The 27672-nt window shown below is 37.2% G+C and overlaps 1 protein-coding gene across 1 annotated transcript; it reads left to right on the forward strand.

The window, feature by feature from the left end:
• Positions 1-281: 281 nt before the first annotated feature.
• LOC138711249 (zinc finger protein 260-like) lies at positions 282-27670 on the forward strand. Its single transcript, XM_069842667.1, has 2 exons — positions 282-1190; positions 13456-27670. Exons 1-2 carry the CDS (start codon positions 652-654, stop codon positions 14894-14896), a joined length of 1980 nt encoding a protein of 659 aa, XP_069698768.1. The 5' UTR covers positions 282-651; the 3' UTR covers positions 14897-27670.
• The last annotated feature ends 2 nt before the right edge of the window (positions 27671-27672 follow it).

The raw sequence follows: 27672 nt of genomic DNA on the forward strand, positions 1-27672 counted from the left end.
GTAATCACAACCCTTTCTTATGTTAAATTTCTTTTTTTGTAGTAAATAATCTGCACAGTTTTCCAGTTCACCTTAATATTAGTATTAAGATGGACTTGGCTTTCCCAGTTTTTAAAATAGAATTGTGCAACAAAGAAAATAATTATAGGTATCTGTGCCTACGAATATATTCATACTAGAGAACTCATATTAACGCCGATTTTCTAATTATTGAGTTATGGACATTGTAATGTTACATTTTCGGGAGAAATGTGCATCATGTATATTGGTTACACTGAATAGTTTTATTTTCGAGGTATTTGTTTCTGTACAGTTACTAGTCTCACGTAAAATGTAAGAGTTAAATAATTTTTATGATAGTTATATATGTATTTTACATTGCAAAAGACATTAAACATTATAATAATTGTTACAATATTGTGCACATCAATTTTCATAAATAATTTAGACATAGTTCAAACAGTTTCAATCTGACCAGAGTATACTGTTGATACCTGTGAATTTGTTTTTCCGTTCATAATGAACGTCGACTTTTATTTATCTTTCTCATTCAATTGGGTTTTCAATTACATATGTGATCAAGACGTATTTTAACGACAGACATCCTCACACATTTTCTTAAATGCCGCCTAATTTAACATGTAATCGAATATGGAAAAACCTGCTAGTTGTGTAACTGAAGAACTTATGCCCAAGATTATAGAATGTAAAATGTCGTCTAAAATGTTGCTATTGAAATCGGACATCGAAAAAGCCGCTAGCAAAAGTGGCGACCTTGTATCGAAAATTGTAGAGAACTGTAATGATGTGTGTGGTGTAGTAAAAGAAGAATTCGAGATATGTGACGCGAATGGCTTTTCCAATACCGTGTTATGTGGTGAAGAAATTGAGAACTTAATGCCTCTAGAGTATGTAAAAGTTGAATTGTCAGAAGAAAATAGTGAAAACAATGATGGTAATGCTCAGAAAGCTACAAATAAACGTGATGAATTAAACCATAAAAACACAAAATCGTGTAACATAGAAACTAAAAGTAGTTCTGTACCGCCTGTACCGGTACCTAAAATTCCATCTAATACCAACGAAGAATCTTCAGTGTCTGTTGAAAACAAGACTGAAAGTGAGGTTAAGGACGGAAATTCCAAAGCAGAGAAACAGAAACCTACCGAAAAAGAAAATGCTGACGATAGGTAAGGGCAGCTGTCAATATACGCTGATTGTTGTGATTGGCTGTTCTTTACATTTACATGTTTACTGTAGCGTACGCACTTATCCATTTATTGAACCCAAATGTAAGACAGTTTATTTTAAGAGGAATTGAGATCCGAATAGAGGCACATCATATAAAATTTGTGATGGAAAAGCATTTAAGAGAGATTTGCCCCTGTACTTCTCATTCTAGCATAGGCCTATTTTCATTGTTACGTATTATTTTACATCGGTGCCGAATAACTATTTTTTAAAAGGACTGATAATGAATTAACCAACAGCCTTCCTATAAATCGTTATACACTTCAAATTGACTATGTACATCCCGTGTCGGTTGTCTTGAAATGAACTCTTTCGGCCTTTCTCCGTGAAATATTAAAATTGCACGGTAACGAGCAAACACAAACTAAAATGACGTCCAAATGAATTTGTGCACATCTTGACACGATGAACGCACTTATATAAATTAACATATATATTTTTATTTTAATAATAGTAGAAAGTTGTATTCGAAAGAATTTTACTTACCATATTGGAGCCGTAGGGAATCGATACACGGACCTTCTGTTTAGTAGTCTTTCAACTTACTCACTAGACCACAACACAGTTGAAAATCCCACGTTAAAATTGTTTACAGTGCATACCTTCCATGTAATGTCTTTCAACTAACGATACAAATTAATCGATTCATGAAATACTTGAATAGGTATTTCTGTACTATTGCAAATGATATCAATTTAAATTTTTACAAATTATATTCGTATACGTTATTATTTCAAAACGTCCCATTGACATTTCATATATTATACGAGCCTACAGTAAGATTGACGGACCATTCCTACAAGATATTCAGAGTATCCTGGATACGGCCAAACCGATTTAAAGCCCAATATTTTTTTATTTATAACTGTCCAGTGAATAACAGTACGAGTAAATACAGTGAATAAGATACTGTATAAGGCGAGAACTAAAACGACATTTTGTATATATTTGTGTATTAATACTTGCTGTACGTGCAAAGACGATATCCATGTTATATATGAGCCGTTTAGAGCAGAAGTGGTGTAAGTAAAAAATGGGTAATGAGAGTTAAAGTAAACATTCTGTAAAATATAGCGTAATGTAGCAATTAATATTCAATTTATTTAAACCATTAGTAGTCAGTTGATAGCACGTAGGACATATTAACTGTTACTTTGCGCTGTATTTTACAGAATTTTTGCTTTAAACCTCATTACCCATTTTTGACGTACACCACTTTTGCTCTGAACGGTTCATATGATACTACGAGGGGAGGGCACAAGCCCTCCGCAACCCCATTGTACTTTCGCCATAACTATTCTATATTGTGTCTAAACTGTAAAAAAAACAGACAATAAATAACGTAGATACGAGTGTTAAATACTTGAATATCACATTTGCACGCATATCCGTTGAGTACAAAAGAGGCATATGTGAGTCACCGATATTTTATATGAATCTCCTTTCCGTAATTTAATCCAGATGCCCTGCCAGAGTGCTTGTCACTGCTTCCATGAACGCGAACATCGTGGCTAACTGTAGAACAGGGACTAGTTTATTTTATGGAAATTTGCGTTAATCGAAATATCCGATTTTTTTTTCTGGACACTTTATTCGCAATTAACCACTATGCCGTCTATATAGCGGTACTTTACAAAACGGTAATCGAACGTGGCTATATTATATTCGTCTGCTTTACAGAATCGGGTCCTTCCTCCTTGTCATATGATCCCTGTTGAACGAACTTAAGACGGAAAATATAAATTTCCATATCTGCATTTGTGAAAGTAAATAAGTAGGTAAACCTTATAAATTAGTTAGTCCTGTCAGGTCGCGTTGGTGATGAACTGGGTCTTGTCGACCCTGATCTTCATCCCATTGTCGTTTTCAGTTCTTCAGTGCATCATTGATGGCAATGTCGAATATTAGATAAATACGTACAAATAATATACTTTTATAGTAATATATTTTATAAATGTACATTGAAATAAAAAAGGCATATCACTCGGTTAAGAGGGAAGCTTTATATGATATTCTTATTGAATTTGGTATTCCCAAGAAACTAGTTCGATTAATTAAAATGTGTTTCAGTGAAACGTACAGCAGAGTTCGTATAGGTCAGTTTCTGTCAGATGCGTTTCCAATTCACTGCGGGCTAAAGCAAGGAGATGCACTATCACCTTTACTTTTTAACTTTGCTCTAGAATATGCCATTAGGAAAGTCCAGGATAACAGAGAGGGTTTGGAATTGAACGGGTTACATCAGCTGCTTGTCTATGCGGATGACGTGAATATGTTAGGAAAAAATCCACAAACGATTAGGGAAAACACGGGAATTTTACTGGAAGCAAGTAAAGAGATAGGTTTGGAAGTAAATTCCGAAAAGACAAAGTATATGATTATGACTCGTGACGGAAATATTGTACGAAATAGAAATATAAAAATTGGAAATTTATCTTTTGAAGAGGTGGAGAAGTTCAAATATCTTGGAGCAACAGTAACAAATATAAATGATATTCGGGAGGAAATTAAACACAGAATAAATATGGGAAATGCCTGTTATTATTTGGTTGAGAAGCTTTTATCATCCAGTCTGCTGTCAAAAAATCTGAACGTTAGAATTTATAAAACAGTTATATTACCGGTTGTTCTTTATGGTTGTGAAACTTGGACTCTCACTTTGAGAGAGGAACATAGGTTAAGGGTGTTCGAGAATAAGGTGCTTAGGAAAATATTTGGGGTTAAGAGGGATGAAGTTAGAGGAGAATGGAGAAAGTTACACGAACACAGAACTGCACGCATTGTATTTTTCACCTGACATAATTAGGAACATTAAATCCAGACGTTTGAGATGGGCAGGGCATGTAGCACGTATGGGCGAATCCAGAAATGCATATAGAGTGTTAGTTGGGAGGCCGGAGGGAAAAAGACCTTTAGGGAGACCGAGACGTAGATGGGAAGATAATATTAAAATGTATTTGAGGGAGGTGGGATATGATGGTAGGGACTGGATTAATCTTGCTCAGGATAGGGACCAATGGCGGGTTTACGTGAGGGCGGCAATGAACCTCCAGGTTCCTTAAAAGCCAGTAAGTAGTAGTAGTACATTAAAATAATATTATAATCCAATGTATCTACAGAGATGATTTGTACATAGGCCTACTTGATCTGAGAATTTGAAGTCCTGTTGTTAATAAACAAGATTCCCACGAATTGGAGGAATGTCTCCTCACCATAATTATAACACTGCTAGTTCTGTTGATTTAGCTGCTGCTCGTTTGTTTTCGAAATGGCTACATTTACGTAAATTCTCAACAACCTTTTTTATTTAGCACCTCATAGTGCATCTGGTTGAGCTCATAGAAGATGTTACAACAATGTAACAATGAAGCGTGTGTTAGGCTTCTGCCCAGCAGCAGCTCTTTGATTGCCTCCGTGTCTGGATGGCCCAGATTCGATTTCTGGAATCAGCTCTTGGAGAATTTTTACTGAAGAAGAAAAATTCCCTGAATGCCTTGAGTCTCGAAATTTCTATGAATGCGAGTGTGGCGGGTTATTAATTAAGATAATTAATTGTATATATCAGGACTGTTGCTGGGTAGAAATCCAAATACACCTTTCAACCAACCAGCCAACATCAAGGTTCACTGAAATCTCTTTCTTCGGAGATAAGCAGTGTTTTGCTTTCGACTTCTACATGATTTTCTTCATTGATATTGTTATAAATATGTCTTTTCTCGTCAACTTGACGTTTTCCCTTGAACATATGAAATGAAAAATGCGGCTGGTTTTCGTTTCTTGACAGCTTGTACCTAATTTGTAATTTTATGAAGTAATGGATTTGGATGATTCCTGATTGATTCTGTAAACTGGTTGAATTTTATTGGAGAGGTCTTCTGTGGATTCAGTACTTAGTACAGAATGTAAAACTTGTTTGTTGCTCTATAATCTACTCCAGTAATTGCATGTAGAGCTGAACTCTGCACATCACGCGATTCATTGTGAACTTTACTTTACCCTCCACAAAACTGGCTTCATTTATACACCGACGGATCCTTGATCTCAAGAGAACAAGGTGCCGGTGCAGGTGTTACGTGCTGTCTCTTCTCACTTTATAGATCTCTTGGATATGGAACAACAAGTTTTGATGGAGAAATCGTTGCAATAAGTGAAAGTCTCAGGAGTCTTCTATGCCACATCAATAAATTTAAGAATGCAGTTATATTTTCAGACTCCAAAGCAGCTATTCTATCAATAGCCTCTAAACACACACCTTCATCTCAAACAGCAGAAATAACTAAAATGCTCTCTCAATTAATATCACTCAATAAGAGAATTGTATTCCAATGGATACCATCCCATTGTGGAATCCTGGGAAACGAGAATGCGGATGCTTTAGCAAAGAAGGGCAGCACTGCTACTTACAGACCTGTTACTAAATCTACGTATTACTCTGTGAAAAGATTTATTAAATCTGCATACTTAGACTTCAACAAACAAAATTAGATAACACAAGCTCAAGGGAAAAAATGGAACTCTCTGCATCATAATCCACAGTTAATTCCCGATTTACCACGAAAATCGTCTGTAGCTGCATTTAGATTGGCAACAGGCCATGATTGTTTGGCCAAACACCTGCATAGAATTGGAATATATCAGTTCCCTAACTGCCCATTGTGCAACTCAAACCAAGAAATGGATTCGGAACACCTCAAAATCTGTGCTTCAGTGGCTGACCATGATAATATCTTTGAAAAATATTGGAGTGCAAGAGGTCAAATGACTTTATTGTCAAACTCCCGGCATTAGAAAACAACAACAACATTACTGCCAAGTAACGCTATCTACGAGCCCAACCAGGAAGCACCTAAGAGCTGCTAGAGTGTTAACAATAAATTAAAAAGAAAAAAGCGACAGTTGTGATAATATTGTTTATTATTTGCAGTCTGGTTGATTAATAATCCGCGACACTTTCGTGTTCATACAAATTTCCAGACTCGTAACACTCAGGAAACTTTTCTTCTTAAAAAAAAATTACCCGAGAGCTAAGCCCGGGAATCGAACATGGGACCTTCAGACCTGGAAGCCAGCATGCTGACTGGTAAGCTACGGAAGCTCAAACCTTCTGTTTAACGAAAGACGCTTTTAGCACTTAAAAATAATTGTTTCATAGTTTTCACTGATTTATTCAGGACTGCGTCTTTTTTCACATTGTCTATTGCCTAATTTCTAATGGCATAAGATGAAATACTGTTCGTTTTTAAATATACGAATTCTGGCACATGATGGGTGGGGCTCGTCCATGGGTTCGAATCCTGTTTGGACTGATTATCCGATAAGATTTTTTTAGTTGCAAAATGAAAGTCAGGTAATTTCATGGTTTGTTATCACCAATTCTACAACATCGTTAAATAACCAGTAAATATTAACTATCAACAAACCCGTCAAGTAATTTCATTTAGTTAATTTTCATATTGAGGACCTGCCTTTCCTGACTCTGGACACACTGCAGCCTACTGTCTTACTGCACTTGCCCTCATACTTTCAACTTCGTGTCCTGATATGCCTGTCATTCAGACATCAATGAAGGCTTGTACCACAAAAAACTATGGGATCCTGAAGCTCGTCTGAATCTGGAACGGGTTTCCTTACGACAAAATCCTGCTTCACATTTATAAACAATAAAAACGTGCATTTCTGCCAAAATCATGAAAATGAATTTAATTTGCAGCCATACTTGTCTAGGCCTATCGCCTAATTTGTACAACTGAGAAGTCTCTTGCCTTACTTACTTACTTACTTACTGGCTTTTAAGGAACCCGGAGGTTCATTGCCGCCCTCACATAAGCCCGCCATTGGTCCCTATCCTGAGCAAGATTAATCCATTCTCTATCATCATATCCCACCTCCCTCAAATACATTTTAATATTATCTTCCCATCTACGTCTCGGCCTCCCTAAAGGTCTTTTTCCCTCCGGCCTCCCAACTAACACTCTATATGCATTTCTGGATTTGCCCATACGTGCTACATGCCCTGCCCATCTCAAACGTGTGGATTTAATGTTCCTAATTATGTCAGGTGAAGAATACAATGCGTGCATTTCTGTGTTGTGTAACTTTCTCCATTCTCCTGTAGCTTCATCCCTCTTAGCCCCAAATATTTTCCTAAGCACCTTATTCTCAAATACCCTCAATCTCTGTTCCTCACTCCTAGTGAGAGTCCAAGTTTCACAACCATACAGAACAACCGGTAATATAACTGTTTTATAAATTCTAACTTTCAGATTTTTTGACAGCAGACTGGATGATAAAAGTTTCTCAACCGAATAATAACAGGCATTTCCCATATTTATTCTGTGTTTAATTTCCTCCCAAGTATCGTTTATATTTGTTACTGTTGCTTCCAGATATTTGAACTTCTCCACCTCTTCAAAAGATAAATTTCCTATTTTTATAAATCCATTTCGTACAATATTCTCGTCACGAGACATAATCATATACTTTGTGTTTTCGGGAGTTACTTCCAAACCTATCTCTTTACTTGCTTCCAGTAAAATTCCCGTGTTTTCCCTAATCGTTTGTGGATTTTCTCCTAACATATTCATGTCATCCCCATAGACAAGCAGCTGATGTAACCCGTTCAATTCCAAACCCTCTCTGTTATCCTGGACTTTCCTAATGGCATACTCTAGAGCAAAGTTAAACATTAAAGGTGATAGTGCATCTCCTTGCTTTAGCCCACAGTGAATTGGAAACGCATCTGACAGAAACTGACCTATACGAACTCTGCTGTACGTTTCACTGAGACACATTTTAATTAATCGAACTAGTTTCTTGGGAATACCAAATTCAATAAGAATATCATATAAAACTTCTCTCTTAACCGAGTCATATGCCTTTTGTCTCTTGCCTTAAATATAAAAAATAGTTCATATCATGTCTTTATGCACTTTCCGTATGTAAATGGGAGCATCCATGGTTTGTGTGTTGATTCTTCCTTTTAGATGCTTTAAAAAATCCAGGCAGCCACTATAACAACATCTGACCTGCAGTATCTTTCTGAAAGACAGAGCAGAAAGGGTCCTAGTTGTACTGCTGCAGTAGTAAGCATAGTTGGTCAGTGACAGGGCACACCTATCCATCTATCAGCATATAAACTAATGAAAACTGATGTCTTGAATTAACAGGCCTAGATTTAGAATGAGGACAATGAGGCTTTATATCAATGAGAGCTCACACACTCGTATTCTGCAGAATTCTTGTGTTCTGTTACGTTGTGTGAAGGACGAACAAAGAAAAGTTCAGAAATATTTTAGAAACGACATTGGAATGAAGCTTGAGTGCTGAAGAGAAATTTGCTAAGTTGGGACATTGTGAATGTATGGGAACACTAAATGCAACAAAAGTGTAATTTTGAAGACCATATTAGCAGTAAGCTTTATAGCATACATTGGCACAATTTTCAGTTACGTGAGGCACTTGATTTGAAATAGTTTGTTTACTAGGAGAGGAGACTGCAGAGTAGGATGGGAAATATAAACTGCTGTGACCTGCGTCACCTTATCGTAATCGCTAAGGCGGTCAGTGGCGAATTATTAGGAAAGCGCTTGGGTAACGTGAGCGACTCTAAAACTTTTATTCAATTTGGCAAATTAATTCGGCAGCTTTAATCATAAACCTCTTTACTATTTCTCCATCATTGAATTGATTTAAATCACAGGCGAGAAATTGCGTAACTAGCCAATAATATTCCATCACATTGTCTACGTTTATTTTCTTGAATATTCTGGCGTTTATCAAGATTACTTAATAGATTTACACATTCTCGATTTAAAATAATTTCAGAAAATCATATTTCGTTTTCTACGCACATTTGATATTTTTTTTATAAATTTCTTTTGGAAATAATACGTACAAACAAAATTTAATTCCTCATACCTTTTAATGCAGCGTCTTTAAGGTATAATGTTGTATTTAATATACTATGCAAATGTTTAGATCATAAATTTTCTTCGGAATAGTACGAAAAATAGCATTTAATTTGTCTTACCTTCTAATTCGGCATGTTATTTATGACATAAGGAGTAATGTCGTTGTATATTAAATTTATTATTGCCTAATAGGATTTTCGAGCATAACATACATCGTATGTTCTCCCCTTCTAAACAGCAAAACACCTCTTCCTCCCATTTCTCATGAAATAATAGTTTTCTAACGCGTACACACTGCTTTGATAATGCCATTATGCCACCACTGATATTGCTTATGAAACTGATATAGAACCTGCCCACACCTAGGAGCTACGTGAGGGAGGAACGGGGACTGTGAAGGTGATGTCACTCAGAGTGATAAGCTCTGTGAAGGTCAGTGAGGCATTATTTCAAGTAAGGCATGATGCCCATCCATGCTTTATAGTAAAGATATCTAGAAAAGTTTTCGTGATGTGTTCAACTTGCAATGACTGAAACACTCAAGTTACAGAAATGTATCAAACCTGTAATGTGAAATGGTTGCATCAATCTGTCCTTGATATATCTGGACTGAGAACATTGATCTGACTTGCTGGCTCTCGTAGTGGAAGATGATTTCAGTATGGTACTAGACCTTACTTGTTGGGAGCCTAACAGAGTGTTTGCCCATGAGGACAATGCTTGCTTCTGCCAACCCTCTCCATTTCCTGAGTGCTGTGAAGGGGCAGAAAGTTACCGTCTCCACCATCTTTATATGACACATTGAAATGTCTTCATGTTTTAATATGTGATCCTGTGTTCTAATACTGATTTGACGTAATCCAACTTTTTCGAGTAGCAAACAGTCTAAGAAAATAAAATGGCATTATAATAATTCTGAGGAACACAACGCTGTTCATCTCCACTTTTTAAAGAAAGTGAATTGGCTGTCCTGTAATGATAAATGAGTGTCTTTACATGCTTGTTATATTTCAACAAGGAAACTTGTATTTTCCCAATCAAGCAGAATAATATAAATTACATGACTGTATTATTCAAAAGTGTCCACGTCTATTGCAGAGTGGAATACAATACACTCCACGACCATTCCAACCAGCAGAATGTGATCATATCACTGACAAACAAGATGACAGCCAAATGTTTGTAATATGCACCGTAATTTTTTTTGCAGTTTTCTACGAGACAATTTTCTTGAAAATGACGAAAATAAAATCAAAATAAGCATAATCATCCATTTCGTGAAAACAGTTGTGCCAAAAAAACAATTGGAAGAGAAATGTTGCAAAAAATTATCTTGAAAACTGTTCATGGCCAATTTAAAACTGAACTGAACTCTACATTTTGTATTATAAAGGAAACGCATCTGACATAAAAACAAAATTATCTACATATATATACAGGCCTACCGTTTTTCTAGATATGGGACATAGGCACTTAACATTGTAATAAGAAACCTATGTATAAAAACAATGAATAAATAACTTAATCAGTGGGTTATGTTTGGAAATTAGTAGGCTTTGGCAAATTGTAAAACAAGCGAATATCATTTACAGTTGCTAAATCAAAGCCTGATGTTCTCTTGTCTTATAAATTGACAATAGCGAATAGGGATTATAAAGAATGGACACTGAGCGAATTTCCCTGTGTTTTGTTTCTCTGTGTACCGGCGTTTAGTTCCACTTTCAAGCGCTAGAGGTTAGTGTAATCGAGCATACGCAAAGATAATAATTGAGAATAGAGTTGAGACACAGGATCCAAACATCACCTACCTTATTGCGTAATCCAGTGATGCTTTGCTTCAAATAAATTCAAGTTAACAGCTTTTCCTTATTTCTCAGTGACAAACTAGTTGTAATAATAATTTTTAATATTTCAGATATAATAAATTATATTATAAAATAATATAATACATTATAAAATTATGTATCAAATTCGTTTAATATTTGTATATAATATAATATAGGGATATGGTTTTACTTCTCATAAGAGTTTTGTTTTTTCCATTTTCAGTGCTATCAAATCATTACATATTTTAATTGTTGTTGAGGTCAACGTCTCAATTCTCATTATAAAGGAACTCTAGAGTCTAGACATTACAGTTAATGACGGATTTATTATTTTATGGATCCAATTTATTTTATTTGAGTACATAATGTACCTAGATGTATTAATTATATGTGTTATATTTCCGCTGTGTCAACTGCTAGCTGGTGTGATGTCAGCGCCAACTCTAGGGAGAAAGCAGAATCTCACACTCTAGCCGGCTTGAAGGTCATTGAAATCAGTCCGGCTACTTCAAAGGTACCGACGCGAAGTGTCCATTCTTTATAATCCCTATTCGCTGTTGACAAAGCCTGCTGATTTCTAAACACAGCCCACTGATTAATTTATTTCTTCATTGTTTTTATACATAGGTTTCTTATGGCAATGTTAAGCCCATGTGTCCTATAGTAAGGCCTGACATTGTTCAATCTAGGCTTCTTATTTTCATGATATCAGGACTAATTCCAATGCATACAGCACATCTTTCTGTAACAAATTAAGTACTGTATCATCTTCCACTACATCCAGCTTTTCCAAACACAAGCATTTACTTATTTTGGATCTTAGTGCCTTCGCCTTGGTAAGAAGTCTTTTCATTAGAGTTGTAAAGTATCAGGTTGATGTGGGAGACAGGGCTGGTGACCAAGACTGTACTATGTGTGTATTGATAGGCATCATTACTTTATAGGATGTTCTAGCAGATTGCATTCCCTTTTTGGCTTCTTCGCTTTCAAAATTCTGAAAGTTTTCTGACTGGAACAGCAAACTACGAAGTGAAACAAATAACCAATAGTCTTGGAGTTAACACAGTCCAGAGAATGTAAGCTTCTTCCCAGCTTCTCTTATCTTCATCACTTCCTTCATATTCAAGTGAAACCTTCACCTTCTTGGGTTAGGTGAAATCAATATATATATATATATATATATATATATATATATCATTCTAATGTGCTGTATAGCGTGATTCGTGAGGTTACGCAAGCTCATTTTGGGGTAATTTCAAATAAAGGAGTTCATATGAACATAAGTTTAATTCTCAAGAGTTATGGAACTGTAACAGTTGGAATCTTAAACCAAAGAAGCGATAATTGTGTCAACTGTGAAGTACTAGCAAAGAGTTATTCCATTAAATCACAAGGCGAGGCACACATAATACGGTGCTTTTCGATGGTACCCTACAGTTTTTGGCACTTGCCTTGTTCTTAAAAAAATTTTTGTTGTAACTTCTATGTCAGTCACCATCAACAAAGGAAGAAACTATTTTAAATTTAATACTTTTTTGTTATTTTTACTTTTGCATAGTTTTCTTTATTGGACACTTAATAAACCTTGTGTAAATATACAATGAAAGAGTATTGGAACAGAGAAAAATTCTCTCTGGCGCCGGGATTTGAACCCGAGTTTTCAGCTCTACGTGCTGATGCTTTATCCACTAAGCCACACCAGATACCCACCCCGGCGCCGGACAGAATCGTCTCAGTTTAAGTTCCAACTCTTGGGTTCCCTCTAGTGGCCACCCTCTGCACTACGTCATAGATGTCTATGAACGTAGGACTGAAGTCCACACATGTGCTGAGGTGCACTCGTTATGAGTGACTAGTTGGCCGGGATCTGACGGAATAAGCGTCTTTCATCGAATGATGACGCAGAATATCTGCATGGAAATATCATATGTACTTCAGTACATTAAAATAATATATATTGTGTAAATATGTTTTCATATAGGCCTATGCCGAAAGAAAGACTATGATTCGCTGTAAGGTGACATAGCAGTAGTCTGTTATATTTGCCAGGTATGCCTATAGTGGAGACCTTTCCTTGCAGTTACTCGACATTTTTGTGTATTTTAATTTGAAGAAAAAAGTTTTATTTCATAGCTCATGAAAGAATGAGTGCTTATGAATGGAATGTTTGCATCCGGTAGTGTCTGTTTGCTTCACATTTAAAAATTTTGTCTCCTGCTACAATACACGTGGCAGTTGCTTCAGACACATGTCAGTCAAGTCTGACTGCGTTTGACGAGGTTGTTTGGGCACAGATAGCTGCAAACCTGTTTATGCTGATTAATTGTAAGAATAGAAAATAGCTGAGTAAATATTCAGAATTAAACCTATATATTGTACTTATGAACATCTTACTGAAAATTATTTCATGAATAAGCTTTGTAATGTTTTTGACTGCTTAAAATGTAAATTTATTCTTTCTTTCACAGCTCAGAAGATAGCCAGAAGGCATCTGATACAGAAGACATTCAGCTGTCAGAAAGGATTCGTAGTTTGAGAGCTAGAGTTAATAAAAAGCCACATAGAAGTGTCGGCAGATTAAGGAGGAGAACGGAACAGAAAAGTTCAGTGGAGCCGGTTTCGAAAGCTAGCACTGCACAGCTTGCATCGCTGTTGTTCCAGACTCCAAAGAGAGGTAGATCGGCGCACCAGGGAGAGGGCATTCCCACCTGCCCCATCTGCAGCAAGACCTTCTCCAACAAGACGCACCTCAACTCCCACATCAAGCTGCACGACGGCGTGAAGCCGCACAGCTGCGAGACTTGTTCGAAGGCTTTCGCACGCAAAGGAGACCTCGCCATACACATGAGACGTCACACGGGGGAGCGCCCGTACGAGTGTCCGCAGTGCAAGAAGACTTTTGTTGAGAAGTCGCACCTGCTGCGGCACACGAGGAGCCACACGGGGGACAAGCGGCACGTGTGCCCCGTCTGCGGCAGCGCGTTCTCGGAGCGCGCGGGGCTGGCGAAGCACCTGCGCTCCCACACAGGGGAGCGCCCGCATCTGTGCTCCGTGTGCGGCAAGTCGTTCGCTCAGCGCGAGTTCCTGATCCGACATGCCCGCATACACACGGGTGAGCGGCCGTTCACTTGCGACCTCTGCGGCAAAGCGTTCTCGGACCGCTCGACTGCCGTCAAACATTCCAGACTGCACACCGGCCTCAGGCCGTTCCCGTGCCCGCTGTGTGGCCGCTGCTTCTCCCAGAAACAGCATCTGACCGGCCACCTGAAGACGCACGCCGGCGAACGTCCGCACGGCTGCGAAGTGTGCGGGAAGAAGTTCGGGCGCAAGAGCGATCTGGTGGTGCACACCCGACGCCACACGGGGGAGCGGCCCCACAAGTGCGAGGCCTGCGGAAAGACGTTCCTCGACCGTTCGCACCTCGTGCGGCACAACAAGGTGCACAGCGGGGCCAAGCCCCACGTCTGCCACGTCTGCGGACGCTGCTTCGCGGAGAAGGGCCATCTCGACGGACACCTGCGCGTCCACACAGGCGAGAAGCCCTACTCGTGTGACGTTTGTTCGCGCAGCTTCGCCGACCGCGGCACGCTCGTCAACCACATGAGGGTGCACACCGGCGAGCGGCCGTTCGCCTGCCCCATCTGCAGCAAGGCGTTCGCGCAGAAGGGCTCGTTGCTCAAACACGTGCGCATACACTCGGGGGAGAGACCTTTCTCGTGCTCAGTCTGTGGCAAGCGCTTCGCGGATAAGGGCTACTTCGTGAAGCACTCCCGGCTGCACACCGGCGAGAACCTGCACACCTGCGCCCTGTGCGGCAAGTTCTTTGCGCAGAAGTGCCATCTCATCAGGCACGCCAAGGTGCACGGCGTCCAGCCTGAGAGCGTCATCATGCCCGTCGTCACCATGTAATCATTCCAGCTTCAGTAGTGCTCGCCTTCACAAGTACGCTCTTGACTGGGGATTGAAGTAGGAGTGACAGAAGTCTGGTGTGTCTACGTTACTCTCTTGTCTCCTCGGCAGCATTTCTGCATTAAAAACAGAATTATTGTGGTCTAACACATCTCAGTTCTGAGCCTGGCAGGAATGAGGTAGCCAGTATAGCCAGTAGCAGTGAGAAGTACAGACCAGTCTGTTAAAAAAGATTCTGTGTTCTTTCAGGGATACACTGGCATGTGGGATATGTCACCTAGTTTCAGGAATGAATCTACAGTTGCATTGGTTTGAACGTTTAATTTTTATTTCTGTTTACAAATGGAAAATATGAGCCTGTGATAAGAGAAGTAAGTAATGAAGGACATGCAATATAATATTTTCCCTTCATATCAAGCGACATTCTGAAATTACAACAAATCTTCACTAGAAGTGTATTATCACTTTGCGATTACAAATCAAATGAGTGGTTGTCGCACAGGTCTGTACCTGCTCTCAGTGCTGAGATATTACTGAGAGATTTACACGCAACGTCTGCGTCATTGGTTGTGTCACACAAGTTACTTCGGTTCATAGGCTGACTGCTAATAACTTTAACATTCAGCTGTGATCATAATGTTGTCACAGTAAGCATTTGAATTCTGTCATTATCTGGAACGGGTACCCATACTGAATGTGGGGAAAGACTTATTCTGAGGCAAAACACAGCCTGTGTTCATTTTCAAGTGAGATCTGTTTTTTGTGCCTGTGAGGCCTTGAGTATGGAGCGAGTTTAATCCCCAGTTGTTTTCGTTGTATGTTAACAAACAAAACACAAGCATGTGTGCAGTATTATGTTAGAATGCTTTGGTTAGGCTCTGCAAATACAGAGCGTTCGCCTACGGGTGGGGCCAGGAAAGCGGCCTGCCTGCGGTGTCGCTTGCGGGAATCGTCTATCCATAAGCTTCCGCTTTCTATACTATACTCTGTAGGGTTTTAATTTTAAAAGTTTAGCAGCAGTAAAGACTGATGTTTTTGAAACACTAACTTCCTGTGAAACACATCTTAGAGATTTATTAGGAGAGCGTGTAAATGATGCACTGATTTCATCAATTTTTTCTCCCGTCAATACTCTTCGTTTTCGCTTAGGAATTGTAGCATTTATCGACCCTTCATTTGTTAACAAGACGTCTAACAGTTTCTCTATTCTGAATTGGAGCACCCGAATATTTCACTTCAAATTGCCTACGCACCTCTCTACATGACTCTGTTTTCACATATGCATCATACATAAAAACTCTCTGTTCAAGCGTGAATTTTGCATTTTGCATTGTTAACAAATTTTACACACATGCTGAATATTAAGCAACTGTGTCAAGAAACTGCACTGTACGTGTTAAATACTGCAACATCTGGCTCACAACTAATAACTTGTCGACCTTGATTGTCGAGCGTGTCTCAACAACTGCGCCTCGCACAAAGTGGCGTATCAATACATGCCGCTTTCCTGGTCCCACCCGTAGGCGAACGCTCTGTAGATCATTGACGTCATCGACGAAAAAACAATGCTCCCAATTGGAAATGAACACACAATACACTTCCCTATAAATGAGTCAACGTTTTTAATCAATTTATTATATATCTTATCAGTAAGAGCCAGTTGGCAATTTGGTTATATCCCGTCCCTGTACCCATTGTGTACCTGCGAGGAGCTGAGATGTGGACATAGATTCACCTCCCATTGTGCAGTTCAAGAGAGAGCGCTAAATGCTGCCAACGCAATACTGCATTCTTTCATAGTACATGGAACTAGAACACATTGAAAAAATTTCTGCAAAATATAAGACAATTGTGACAGGAAGGTTCAGATTGATGAGATCTTCTGATTAGTGTAAATAAACTTCGACAATTACAGATAGTTGGCAAAGTACAAACACTGCAGGAACTCTTCTGTGCAACAGAGTAACAGACTTCTAGCCGACAGGGCACCATTCTTCCCCACAAGATCGAACTCACTCTAGCGAAGTCCCGCAGTCAAGAGTTTATATGTGAAGGCCAGTATTAGTTCGACCAGATTTGCATTTTGTCGGGGTGGCCATTGTTTCAGTTTAGTTGCAACGTCACAGAACTGTGATTCTAATGTGTGTGTCTGTGCCACACAACGCCATGTGCTTTCAAAGCTGCACACAGAAAGTTGCCATAAAGATTCTCGTATTGTGTGTAGTGTGATTGATTCCAGTAATGAGCAATAAACTGGAACTGCCATCATGAGGATGGCTTGTAAACTTTTAAACTATGTACAGTATACACAGCATCGTTTATTCTTTAAACATAGAAGCACTCATCTGCACACACCCAAAAGAAATTAATCTGTGCTAACCTGAACATTTACCTCTCCACTACATTTACTTTCGGCCTGCATATAACATCAGTAGAGACTGCAGTATGTCACAAAGTGGAAGTTACAGTGATGGGTTAAACTTGTGACGTGCAGCTGTATATTTCTTTACTGTAATGGAGATAGATCTAGGGAAAAAGCAAATGAGTGCTGGGGAGTTCAAAGCAGCCTTCATAAAGCTTGGCAGAGTCATTGTAAATAATGTCCATATCTTGATGAAACATATTTATATAACGATTTACCGACACTTGCAGATCTTATGCTTGGGATCATTTTAAGTGGAATGTGTCCGATTCTACAGAGACATGATGTGAGGTGAGAAAATGCCGGGTGACACGTGGCCCACTGCTAGCGTGATTTCCAGCGAGTGTATAACCATTTCTCCGGCACTTCTATAATACATAACAGTACTAACAATAAATGTTCAATAATTTGGACTTACGATGCTCATAGTCGTTGCTGAAAATAGTCCCCATTTGCCACCACACACAACTGACATCTTTTGATAAATGAATGAACAACACTCTGAAGTTCCACATCATTGATAGCCTCGATTTCTTCTCGTATATAGTCTTTTAGGTCATCTATAGAATGAGGATTTTTCCTATAAACCCTACCTTTTAGTGTTCCCCATAAATAAAAATCACAGGGTGTTAGATCTGGGCTTCATGGAGCCCACAAATTATCACTTATTAGTCTCATACCAAAAATACACTATAATTCCCTCATTGACATGTACACAGGTTCACACAATGAGAATTTGTTGTTAGGCATTACCTAAGGGTCGTATTCATAGACGAGACTTTGGACCAAAGTTGACTTTGGAAAGTACAAAGTGACCATTTTCCTATTCACAGTCGACACTTTGAGGAAAGTAAACTTCAATCTTGACTTTACTTCGAAGTTGCCGAAAATCTAGACTTTGACTTTGACTTTCGTTCGTGGACATAAGGAAAATGGCTGATATTTGGAAAATTGTTGAATTTTCCGAGAATATTGAGGACATCCAGGAGATTATTAAAGCTGCTCATGTTCCTTAGCGTATTATTATAGATTATAAATTCAAATCCAGGTACAGATTTGATAAACAGACAGTATTAAATATCCTCGTCATGTTTCAACTTTCATTGATGAATAATCAAAGAGGATTATCTGTTCCACCAATAAATAATACAACTTATTTCATCGCGAGTTTATGCTGTAGGTAAGGATTAATAGCTTACCGTAATATTGATTCTTACTATTTAATTCTATAGAGGATAGGTTATACAGTTGGAAATGCAGTTAATTTATAATTCTTGCGGTCGTCTTAATACTGTTTTCTGCTTATTGATTTAAGATCATTTTTAAGTAGTTTCTGCAGATATGCAGGGAATAACTCTACCAGTTGTCAGCAGGATAATATGTCTCTTTCATAGTCTGTTATTGGTGGAATCCTTTCTTCTATATCTTCACAACAAAATTATTTTACAATGAAATAATTTCAGGGCTTAATGTGAAACTAACGTAACTACAATATATGTTTTATTCACAACAAAATTCTTAACAAGCAATACTATTTCAGATAAACTATACCATCATGTTTTGTAATTATGAATTGTGTTATATACAAGACTGTTCGAACTGAGTTACGATTTTTTGTGGCCAGGTAGAAGAACAAATTATTATCTATTGGTGTAAAGACCTAAAAATGTCAATTTTTGTACTTACGTTAGTTTCACAATAAGCCCTCGAATAATATTATTCTTATGTAAAGCTGCAAGAACTATTAACAATGCTTAACATGTACTGATATTCAATTGTTTCATTGATTTGTGACTCAAAAGATGGCTTTGATTGTGGCAATGCCTACTCTATTTCAGCCATCTATTAATTTAATTCGTTTAGAAGGCAGTGATTGTGATTGTCAACATTAGAGCAAGATCGTCAGATCTCGACTTACCAAAGCCAAAGTCAAAGTCTCAGAAGTATTGTCTATGAATAGGACTTTTAACAAAGTTAAACTTTACTATGAAAGTCAACTTTGGGAAGTCTTCATCCAAAGTCTAGTTTATGAATACGGCCCTAAATACACAATAATCAGTAAACTTTATACACTAACTTTGTGCACTTGAAGAATCAAGACTTTTGTAACACGACTTGTGACTACAGCGAATGCCATATGGTGACTGAGGATCTATTATGCCGCACGTCCAACAACCTGTGCATCGCAGACCGCACAGGGAGCGTGCCGCCAGTAACCAGGTGTTTTCTCGCCTCACGTCATAATGTCTCTGTAAAAGTTAACAAGTACAGTGTATGCTACTTATTATGGTCACTTTTGACTGCTGTTAAACTAATAACATTAGTCTACTTATAACAGTGACTGAAAAAAGTTTTCAGTGTTTAATATAAAACTTCAAGACAATACAATACTGTCACCACTCAAATAAATCGTCTTTTGTTGTTGTGTTGCCATTCTTCTTCACCACACAAGACTGTCAATCAATCCTTCGTAGTTTCACACTCTATCAGTTTCATTCTAAACGTGCTCAGGCAAGGCACAATAATAATAATAAAGTCAATCCCGTCTGCTTTATAAACACAATTTGGAAAGAATTCTGGAATAATTTTCGGTCACTCTTCTATCCATCTTTCTGCCGCAGAGAAATCAGATTCTTCTGCTCTCCATACGTTCATTTCTGTTCCTCCCATCGATAAAACTATCCTTTTGTTGCCACAAAACTGCCTTTCCCCATTTTCTTAGCATGATCCTGCATTTCTTGTTGCACGATATGAGCTCATCTTGTTAACGAACATTGGTGAACGTGAACCAAGGTTTTAAAGGGACTCCGCCTGGCTGTCTGTCCCACCGCGTTTCCACTTTCCTTTGCCACTCTCAGGATACTGTCTCGGTTTTTTAATAGCTTGCACGAAATGGGCCATATAGCGTTCAATAATTTAAATTTTATCTGTAATCGATCAGTCTTTACATTTATTTTACATGCTTGCCATAGTTTCACTATGGCAACAATATGACCATCACAAATCAAAAGCTGAAACTCTACTGTTGGTGTGTGTTTGGTTTCACTGTTAGCACACAATTTTAAAAAGAGAAAGCTACCAAAGCGCCCATCAAGTTTTTTAGGGTGTGGAAGGGAAGGGTTGAATGCCACTGCATTGTGTTTCAGTCACCTCTGCTTCCACCTCTTTTTGAAACAGTGTACTGGAAATCCACTTCTTCAACATTGACCAGTGTTACAGTAGTATTCTATTTCCAATACGTATTCAGGGAGGAAATTAATAAATTGGAAGAAAGTGAAAACATAAGCCAAATAATTGATTACAATAAACAAATTTTTTGCAATGTTGTAGTATCTCTCTAAGGATTTCATAAAAGTGACGTCATCAGCCAAGTGATAACATTATCTCTTGATTACAATAAGTGGCATGCACTGTAGTTTTAGTAGGATTGCCAAAACAAATGCTCAGAATCACTACTTCACTACATAAATGTATACTCTAACATACAAAATGCGGAAGCCTTTTTTCATAATCAGAAAAAAGTTTTACCTTTTTTATTTCTCAGCATAATGTAACAAACACCGCTTTATGAATCTTGTAGAGTTGTTCTTCGTATGGAATTTACAGCAGATCTATTTTCTTCTCCACTGCTCTTGGCCACTTATGTGTGAACCTTTGATAAGGTTGCATAGAGGCTACATTGATGTAATTCTCAAAATGAGAAATAACTGTGATCTTTCCTATGACTTTTACACTCAGTACTACCAAGGAAACAAGCTAAACCCTTAAGAGCTGGTAATTATATTGTACCCCATGTTCAAGTTTCAGTGGAGCTTCTGGCACTTTTATGGGTAATTGTGAAACACAGGCATGCCATTTCGGGTGAGAGACATAGGCCAGTTTTACAGCAATCCTAAACATATTTAGTATAACTTGTTACTTGTGGGCCATCCCAAACCCCGACCTCGACCCCTGAGAGCGCCAGTCCTTATATACCCGTCAGTCAAGGCCTTCTGACAAATAAAAGCAACTGACAATAGATATCTCAGTCGTGACAACCTCATAAAATATCCTATCAATTAAATAATCGATCTTGCTACGTACAACATAATTATATTATATTATTTTATTATTACCCATTTCAGCGAATACTGACGACCACTGCAAAATACGACAATTTGGTCCAGGGAGCATTCGCTTTTGGCACAAGGATGATTTATGTAACATGTTTCTAAATTATTAGTCTTTTAAATACCGGTACATTCTTTAATAAATCACTCAAAGACAAATGTGAATATATAGGATGTGGAGTGAGTATGAAGTTATTATTATTTTTTATTTTTTGGCGCATCATTTTTACGTAAATAACGACAAATAAAAACTAACATGCCACATAACATTATTTTAAGAAATACAGGAAACAAGCATGAATATTATTCACCATTCTTAATGATCTTGGGATAGAAAAAAAACGTATGGAATAGAAATTACACACAAATGTGCGTTTAATAAACAATAAGCAAACCATCTTCGATTAATCATTTCAAAACAACGTGAATATAGCGTGGATTGTGTAGGAAAATAATTTCTTATATGTTGCTCCCAATGTGCATCATTGTTAAGTTATGAAAACAAATGAAAATTAACATGGCATATAAACACTATTTGAAGAAAGATAGGAGGTATTAATTATTATATTCAGCGTTCTTAATGATCTTCGGATGGAAAATAACAATGAAATATGTATACAATAGAAATTACATACAGGTAGGTGAGCATATAAAAAACAGTAAGTAGAATCATATTATTTGATTAATAAGCTTAAATTACTCCAGGTTTAGTGTAAGAGTGGCCTATATCTAACGGTCTCCCAGCAAATTACTTAATTTAAAAACAAAAAAATCGTGTTAGAAATTGAATTTGTGTATTTTCTCTGAAACTTTCCAAATATTTGTAGGCAGTCTTTTACATTAAATTGCCGAAAATTGGTTTATAGCGCAGCATTGGCAGTGATAAAATTGTGAATTATTCGTTCAGTGGCATTTCGTAGTGCTTCATGTTTAGCAAGACTTCTGACTTCTGATGCATTCAAACAATTATAAAATACGATAATTTGGTCCAGGGAGCATCCGTTTTTTGATGCAAAGATAATTCGTTTGGTGTGTTTCTTAATTGAAATTATGAAATGGCGTTCCTGTGCTTCACATTTAATCAATTCAATTGCAGTTTGAATTGAATTACAAGTGTTGCTGTAAAATCTGCAGAGAACCGTTCAAAGCTATCACAGAAATATCCTGTCTTATTTACGACAGAATGATACAAATTGTTTTGCACTGATGACTTCTCTATCCTAGAGTTCATGTGATGTTTTGTAACAAGGGATAGTCTGTTCATAAAAAGAAAACATGTAAAGTAAAGACTATTATGACTAGGGCTAGGATTTTGATGACCTATAAATCATGAAAAAAGTCCTAAAACAATGCATTTATGACCTGAAAATCTTAAAAAAATGCCCTTAAAAATGCTTAGTAGGAAAAGAGGTTTTGTACTACTTAATATTTAGACTAGTAATTAAATTAAATTCTAGTACCAACATTTAAGTTTATTTAATTTTAAATAATTTTTTCTAAGTGGTACACTTTAATTAATTATTTTACCTGATGTACTTCCATGTAGTCCACCACAAGGCCACTCTTATCCGGAACTAGCAGGTATAGAGGAGTCTATATTGAAGGGGTGGTTGGACTGATCCATTACATGGGGTGTACTACGTTAAAATGGCAATATTTGTGTAGAAAAACGATTAAAATATTATACAAAATAATGGGTATTAGCCACCGGCATAGCTTGGTTGGTTAAGGCGCGTACCTGCCGATCCGGAGTTGCGCTCGGTCGCGAGTTCGATTTCCGCTGGGGCTGATTATCTGGTTGGGTTTTTTCCGAGGTTTTTTCCCAATTGTAAGACAAATGTCAGGTAATCTATGACGAATCCTCGGTCTCATCTCGCCAAATATCATATCGCTATCACCAATTCCATCGACACTAAATAACCTCGTAGTTGATACAGTGTCGTGAAATAAACAAGTAAAAAATAATGGGTATTAATGGACAAAATATGTATATAAAATATCAAAGGAAATAAACATTATTTTATATTAATAATGGGGATTTGTGGCCAAAATTTAATGAAAATGTATAAAAAAATGTCCAAATAAAACAAAAGATGCTCTTATGAGTTAAACGGGCAAAAAATGCAAAAAAAATGCCCTAACAAATATGTCTTAAAACACTCGGTTTATCACATAACATATAAATACTAAAGCAGCTATGTTTCTGGCTTACTAGAAAAAAAGATGCAATTTCATCAAAATCCTAGCCCTAATTACGACACTTAAAATGTAGGCTCAGAGTAGGTTTCACGAAATACCTCTATTTCATCATTGTCCTGGTGCACTGAAACTTGCTGTGACACGGTGTACAACAGCCAAGTGACGTATAGTTTCAGTGCAGTTGGGTCATTGGTCAAAATGAAAATTACCTGTCATCAGAGAAAAGCTGTAATCGGTACAGTATTGTTTCAAGAATTCTTTTGTCTTGAAATTTATATAGTTCATATTTGCTACCCAAACGTATAATCGCAAATGAACTCTGGAGTTGTGTGGCAGTATTCATGCAGATCTGAATGGAGTAGCCCCACCACTGACCAGGCTGTGTGGCACAGACTCGCTGTCTCCTGCTTCTTGCTTGTGTGTAGAGATTGGTGAGCCACCGTCAATGTTGTTTCTTTTTATTGGAATGCATTCCAGTTATTCATATTGGAGCAGCAGGGAAGATGTGCTGTACATACTCTGTGTTCCACAATTATTGTTAATTTTTACTTTAAATAACTTTGTTGCGGTATATGCAGACAGTGAAAGCCCCAGCATGTCTTTCTAGGAAGTCACGCCATTCTGTTCGTATATGATCACAAAACATGCCAGGCTTTCATAGCAACTGGATTATGAAGAGTATTTTGGACTCTTCAACCGTGAAGTGAGGTTTAATTTGTATGATATCACCCAGGTCAGACTAGCATTTGATGACTTCTCAAAAGTAAGATATATTGTAGATTCTGAATGAACCCAAACGCTGCGCTATCATCCAGGCCAGGAAGCGTTTCATACTGCTTTATCTGTTCTGCTTGACTAGCCCAAACAATTACATCTGAAGTTCTGGTTATGTTATTTCCCTGTAGCTGTAAACAGCATTTAAGTTACTTTTTCAAATAAAGGCTCATTATTTTTAGTAAAAATTATTTCATACATTATTCCAGCTGAATTGATTCATATTATGAATGTGAACTCAATATGTTAGGAGAAAATCTACAAACTATTAGGGAAAACACGGGAATTTTACTGGAAGCAACTAAAGAGATAGGTTTGGAAGTAAATCCCGAAAGGACAAAGTATATGATTATGTCTCGTGACCAGAATATTGTACGAAATGGAAATATAAAAATTGGAAATTTATCTTTTGAAGAGGTGGAGAAGTTCAAATATCTTGGAGCAACAGTATCAAATATAAATGACACTCGGGAAGAAATTAAACACAGAATAAATATGGGAAATGCCTGTTATTATTCGGTTGAGAAGCTTTTATCATCCAGTCTGCTGTCAAAAAATCTGAAAGTTAGAATTTATAAAACAGTTATATTACCAGTTGTTCTGTACGGTTGTGAAACTTGGACTCTCACTCTGAGACAGGAACATAGGTTAAGGGTGTTTGAGAATAAGGTGCTTAGGAAAATATTTGGGGCTAAGAGGGATGAAGTTACAGTAGAATGGAGAAAGTTACACAACACAGAACTGCACGCTTTGTATTCTTCACCTGACATAATTAGGAACATTAAATCCAGACGTTTGAGATGGGCAGGGCATGTAGCACATATGGGCGAATCCAGAAATACATATAGAGTGTTAGTTGGGAGGCCAGAGAGAGAAAAAGACCTTTATGAGGCCAAGACGTAGATGGGAAGATAATATTAAAATGGATTTGAGGGAGGTGGGATATGATGGTAGAGAATGGATTAATATTGCCCAGGATATGGACCAATGGCGGGCTTATGTGAAGGCGGCAATGAACCTCCGGGTTCCTTAAAAGCCATTAAGTAAGTAAGTATTATGAATGTGAACAAAAATCGTGTAAAATAGACTAAGTATGCCAAAAATCGAACTTTGATATGGGGCCATTCCACGTAAACTTTGACATAACTACTAAAATTTTAAAGTTAAGTTTTCTGTGGATTTTGATAAGTATGTACTGATAATAAATTCACTCTATGGTTATTGGCATATAACAACCAATTACTGATCCTGTGTTCCTTAATATTCCACATTTCTAAATTTAAAGAATGGATAAAAAAATGCCTTGAATTTATAATTTCTATAAACTGTGTTGTGCAACTCACTATTCTTTTGTTCTGAAGACAGCCAGTTTCTTGTTTAATATTGGAGGGAATTACTTGTTCTTCATGGGTTCTCCAGTTTCTATGCGAAATATATTAATCACATTTGCTTTAGCATAGTTAATAGGTGTTAATGTCACAACCGTGACACAATATGTGAACAGTAATATTTTTCGTACATTTAAAATATTTAGTACCGGTACATAATACAATATATAACTTCATATAAAAATATCTAGATATTTGCAGATATCATGGTATATGATAATAAAGTTCACACACTGTCACAACCGTCACACACATAAATTAAAAAGGTATTCAATACATATAGCTAGAGCATCATATCTATATATGAGCCCTTACGCATTGCTATCTAATGTTACGTACTTACTTACTGGCTTTTAAGGAACCCGGAGGTTCATTGCCGCCCTCACATAAGCCCGCCATCGGTCCCTATCCTGAACAAGATTAATCCAATCTCTACTATCATATCCCACCTTCCTCAAATCCATTTTAATATTATCCTCCCATCTACGTCTCGGCTTCCCCATAGGTCTTTCCCACCGGTCTTCCAACTAACACTCTATATGCATTTCTGGATTCATCCATATGTGCTATGCCCTGCCCATCTCAAACATCTGGATTTAATGTATCTGGAAAAAATAAGTTGATATCACTTATCCAAAAACTTCACAGAAATCTTGTGTTAAAGAACTCTTGTTGGGAACTCCATGTCATGAAATGGTCACAACCGTCACAAAAAAAGAAAATTGTGTTTTGTAGGATCTACAGTGTCATTATTATGTTCTTTTAGATATTTTGAAGTACCTACTTCTGTAAAGACTGTAGATATAATTTTGAACAAATTTGAACATGTAGCCCTATTATTAAAAAAAAATATTTTTTTTTCGCGAGTAGTACAAATGTCACAACCGTCACAATGGAGTGACCCTATGATTCTGCAAGTGTTATGCTAATATATCAGAAAAGAGGGAACTTAAACACACATGCTTGCAAACTTTAATCCTGCAATTATCTTCTTGCTCACTTTTGCTGACAACTCAGGATGTATAACATTCCCACGAAGTTCCGTGGTTTTTTTTTTTTTTTTTTTAAAGATTTATTTTAGATCGCATAACTGCTGGGTCTTTTTGCGACCACAATATTCATATACAAACAATACAAGACAAGCAATGATGATTACAAACAAGGTACACAATATATTACAATGTATCTAGAGGAAAAAAAAAATAAATAAACAAAAAAATTAATAAACAGAGTATATGAGCAGTATAAATTTTACAATTAAATCATATTATACAAGGAAGTTCCGTGTTTGGGCTGGTCAAGCATAACGGATCAGAATACGTGATCTTTTATTGTCTTTTTGGTAGTAATAATAAAATGTAACATTTTCTATTGTGCCATTCGTATGGAGAAGTATGAGAAAATGGTGGGAGTACGAAATGCTCACTTCTCAACCTAGACTAGTTAAGTCTGGAAAGACATGCTGTGAAGATGGGCCAGCACCGGTACCAATATTTTATTATTTCAGACAGAATTAGAAACAAACCAATTTTTGAATCGGTAGCCTGTTCATAAAATGGCTACCATTTTTAGGGATCTTGCTGTTACACTGTGATCAATTTCCTGTATATTTTTGACAAATGCAGTGGAATGGTTATGTGTGAGTCTTGGTGTAATTCCTGTTTAAAAATAAAGTGTAATATTAAGTGTATTCACCTCTTGTGAAGAGACTTTAACAAATGTAAGTTATTTGAGAGTAATGCATGAATACGGTCATATATAGCAAAGAGATTGTAGTATAATATATGTATATATATAAACTGTGTATTGCATATTTGCACATATTACTGTACTGTGAGTACTTCAGTTTTCGCAGAATAAACATTATTGCAATACTTCCTTACC

This window comes from Periplaneta americana, chromosome 12, assembly GCF_040183065.1.
Source record: "Periplaneta americana isolate PAMFEO1 chromosome 12, P.americana_PAMFEO1_priV1, whole genome shotgun sequence".
In the NCBI taxonomy this organism is placed as follows: domain Eukaryota; kingdom Metazoa; phylum Arthropoda; class Insecta; order Blattodea; family Blattidae; genus Periplaneta; species Periplaneta americana.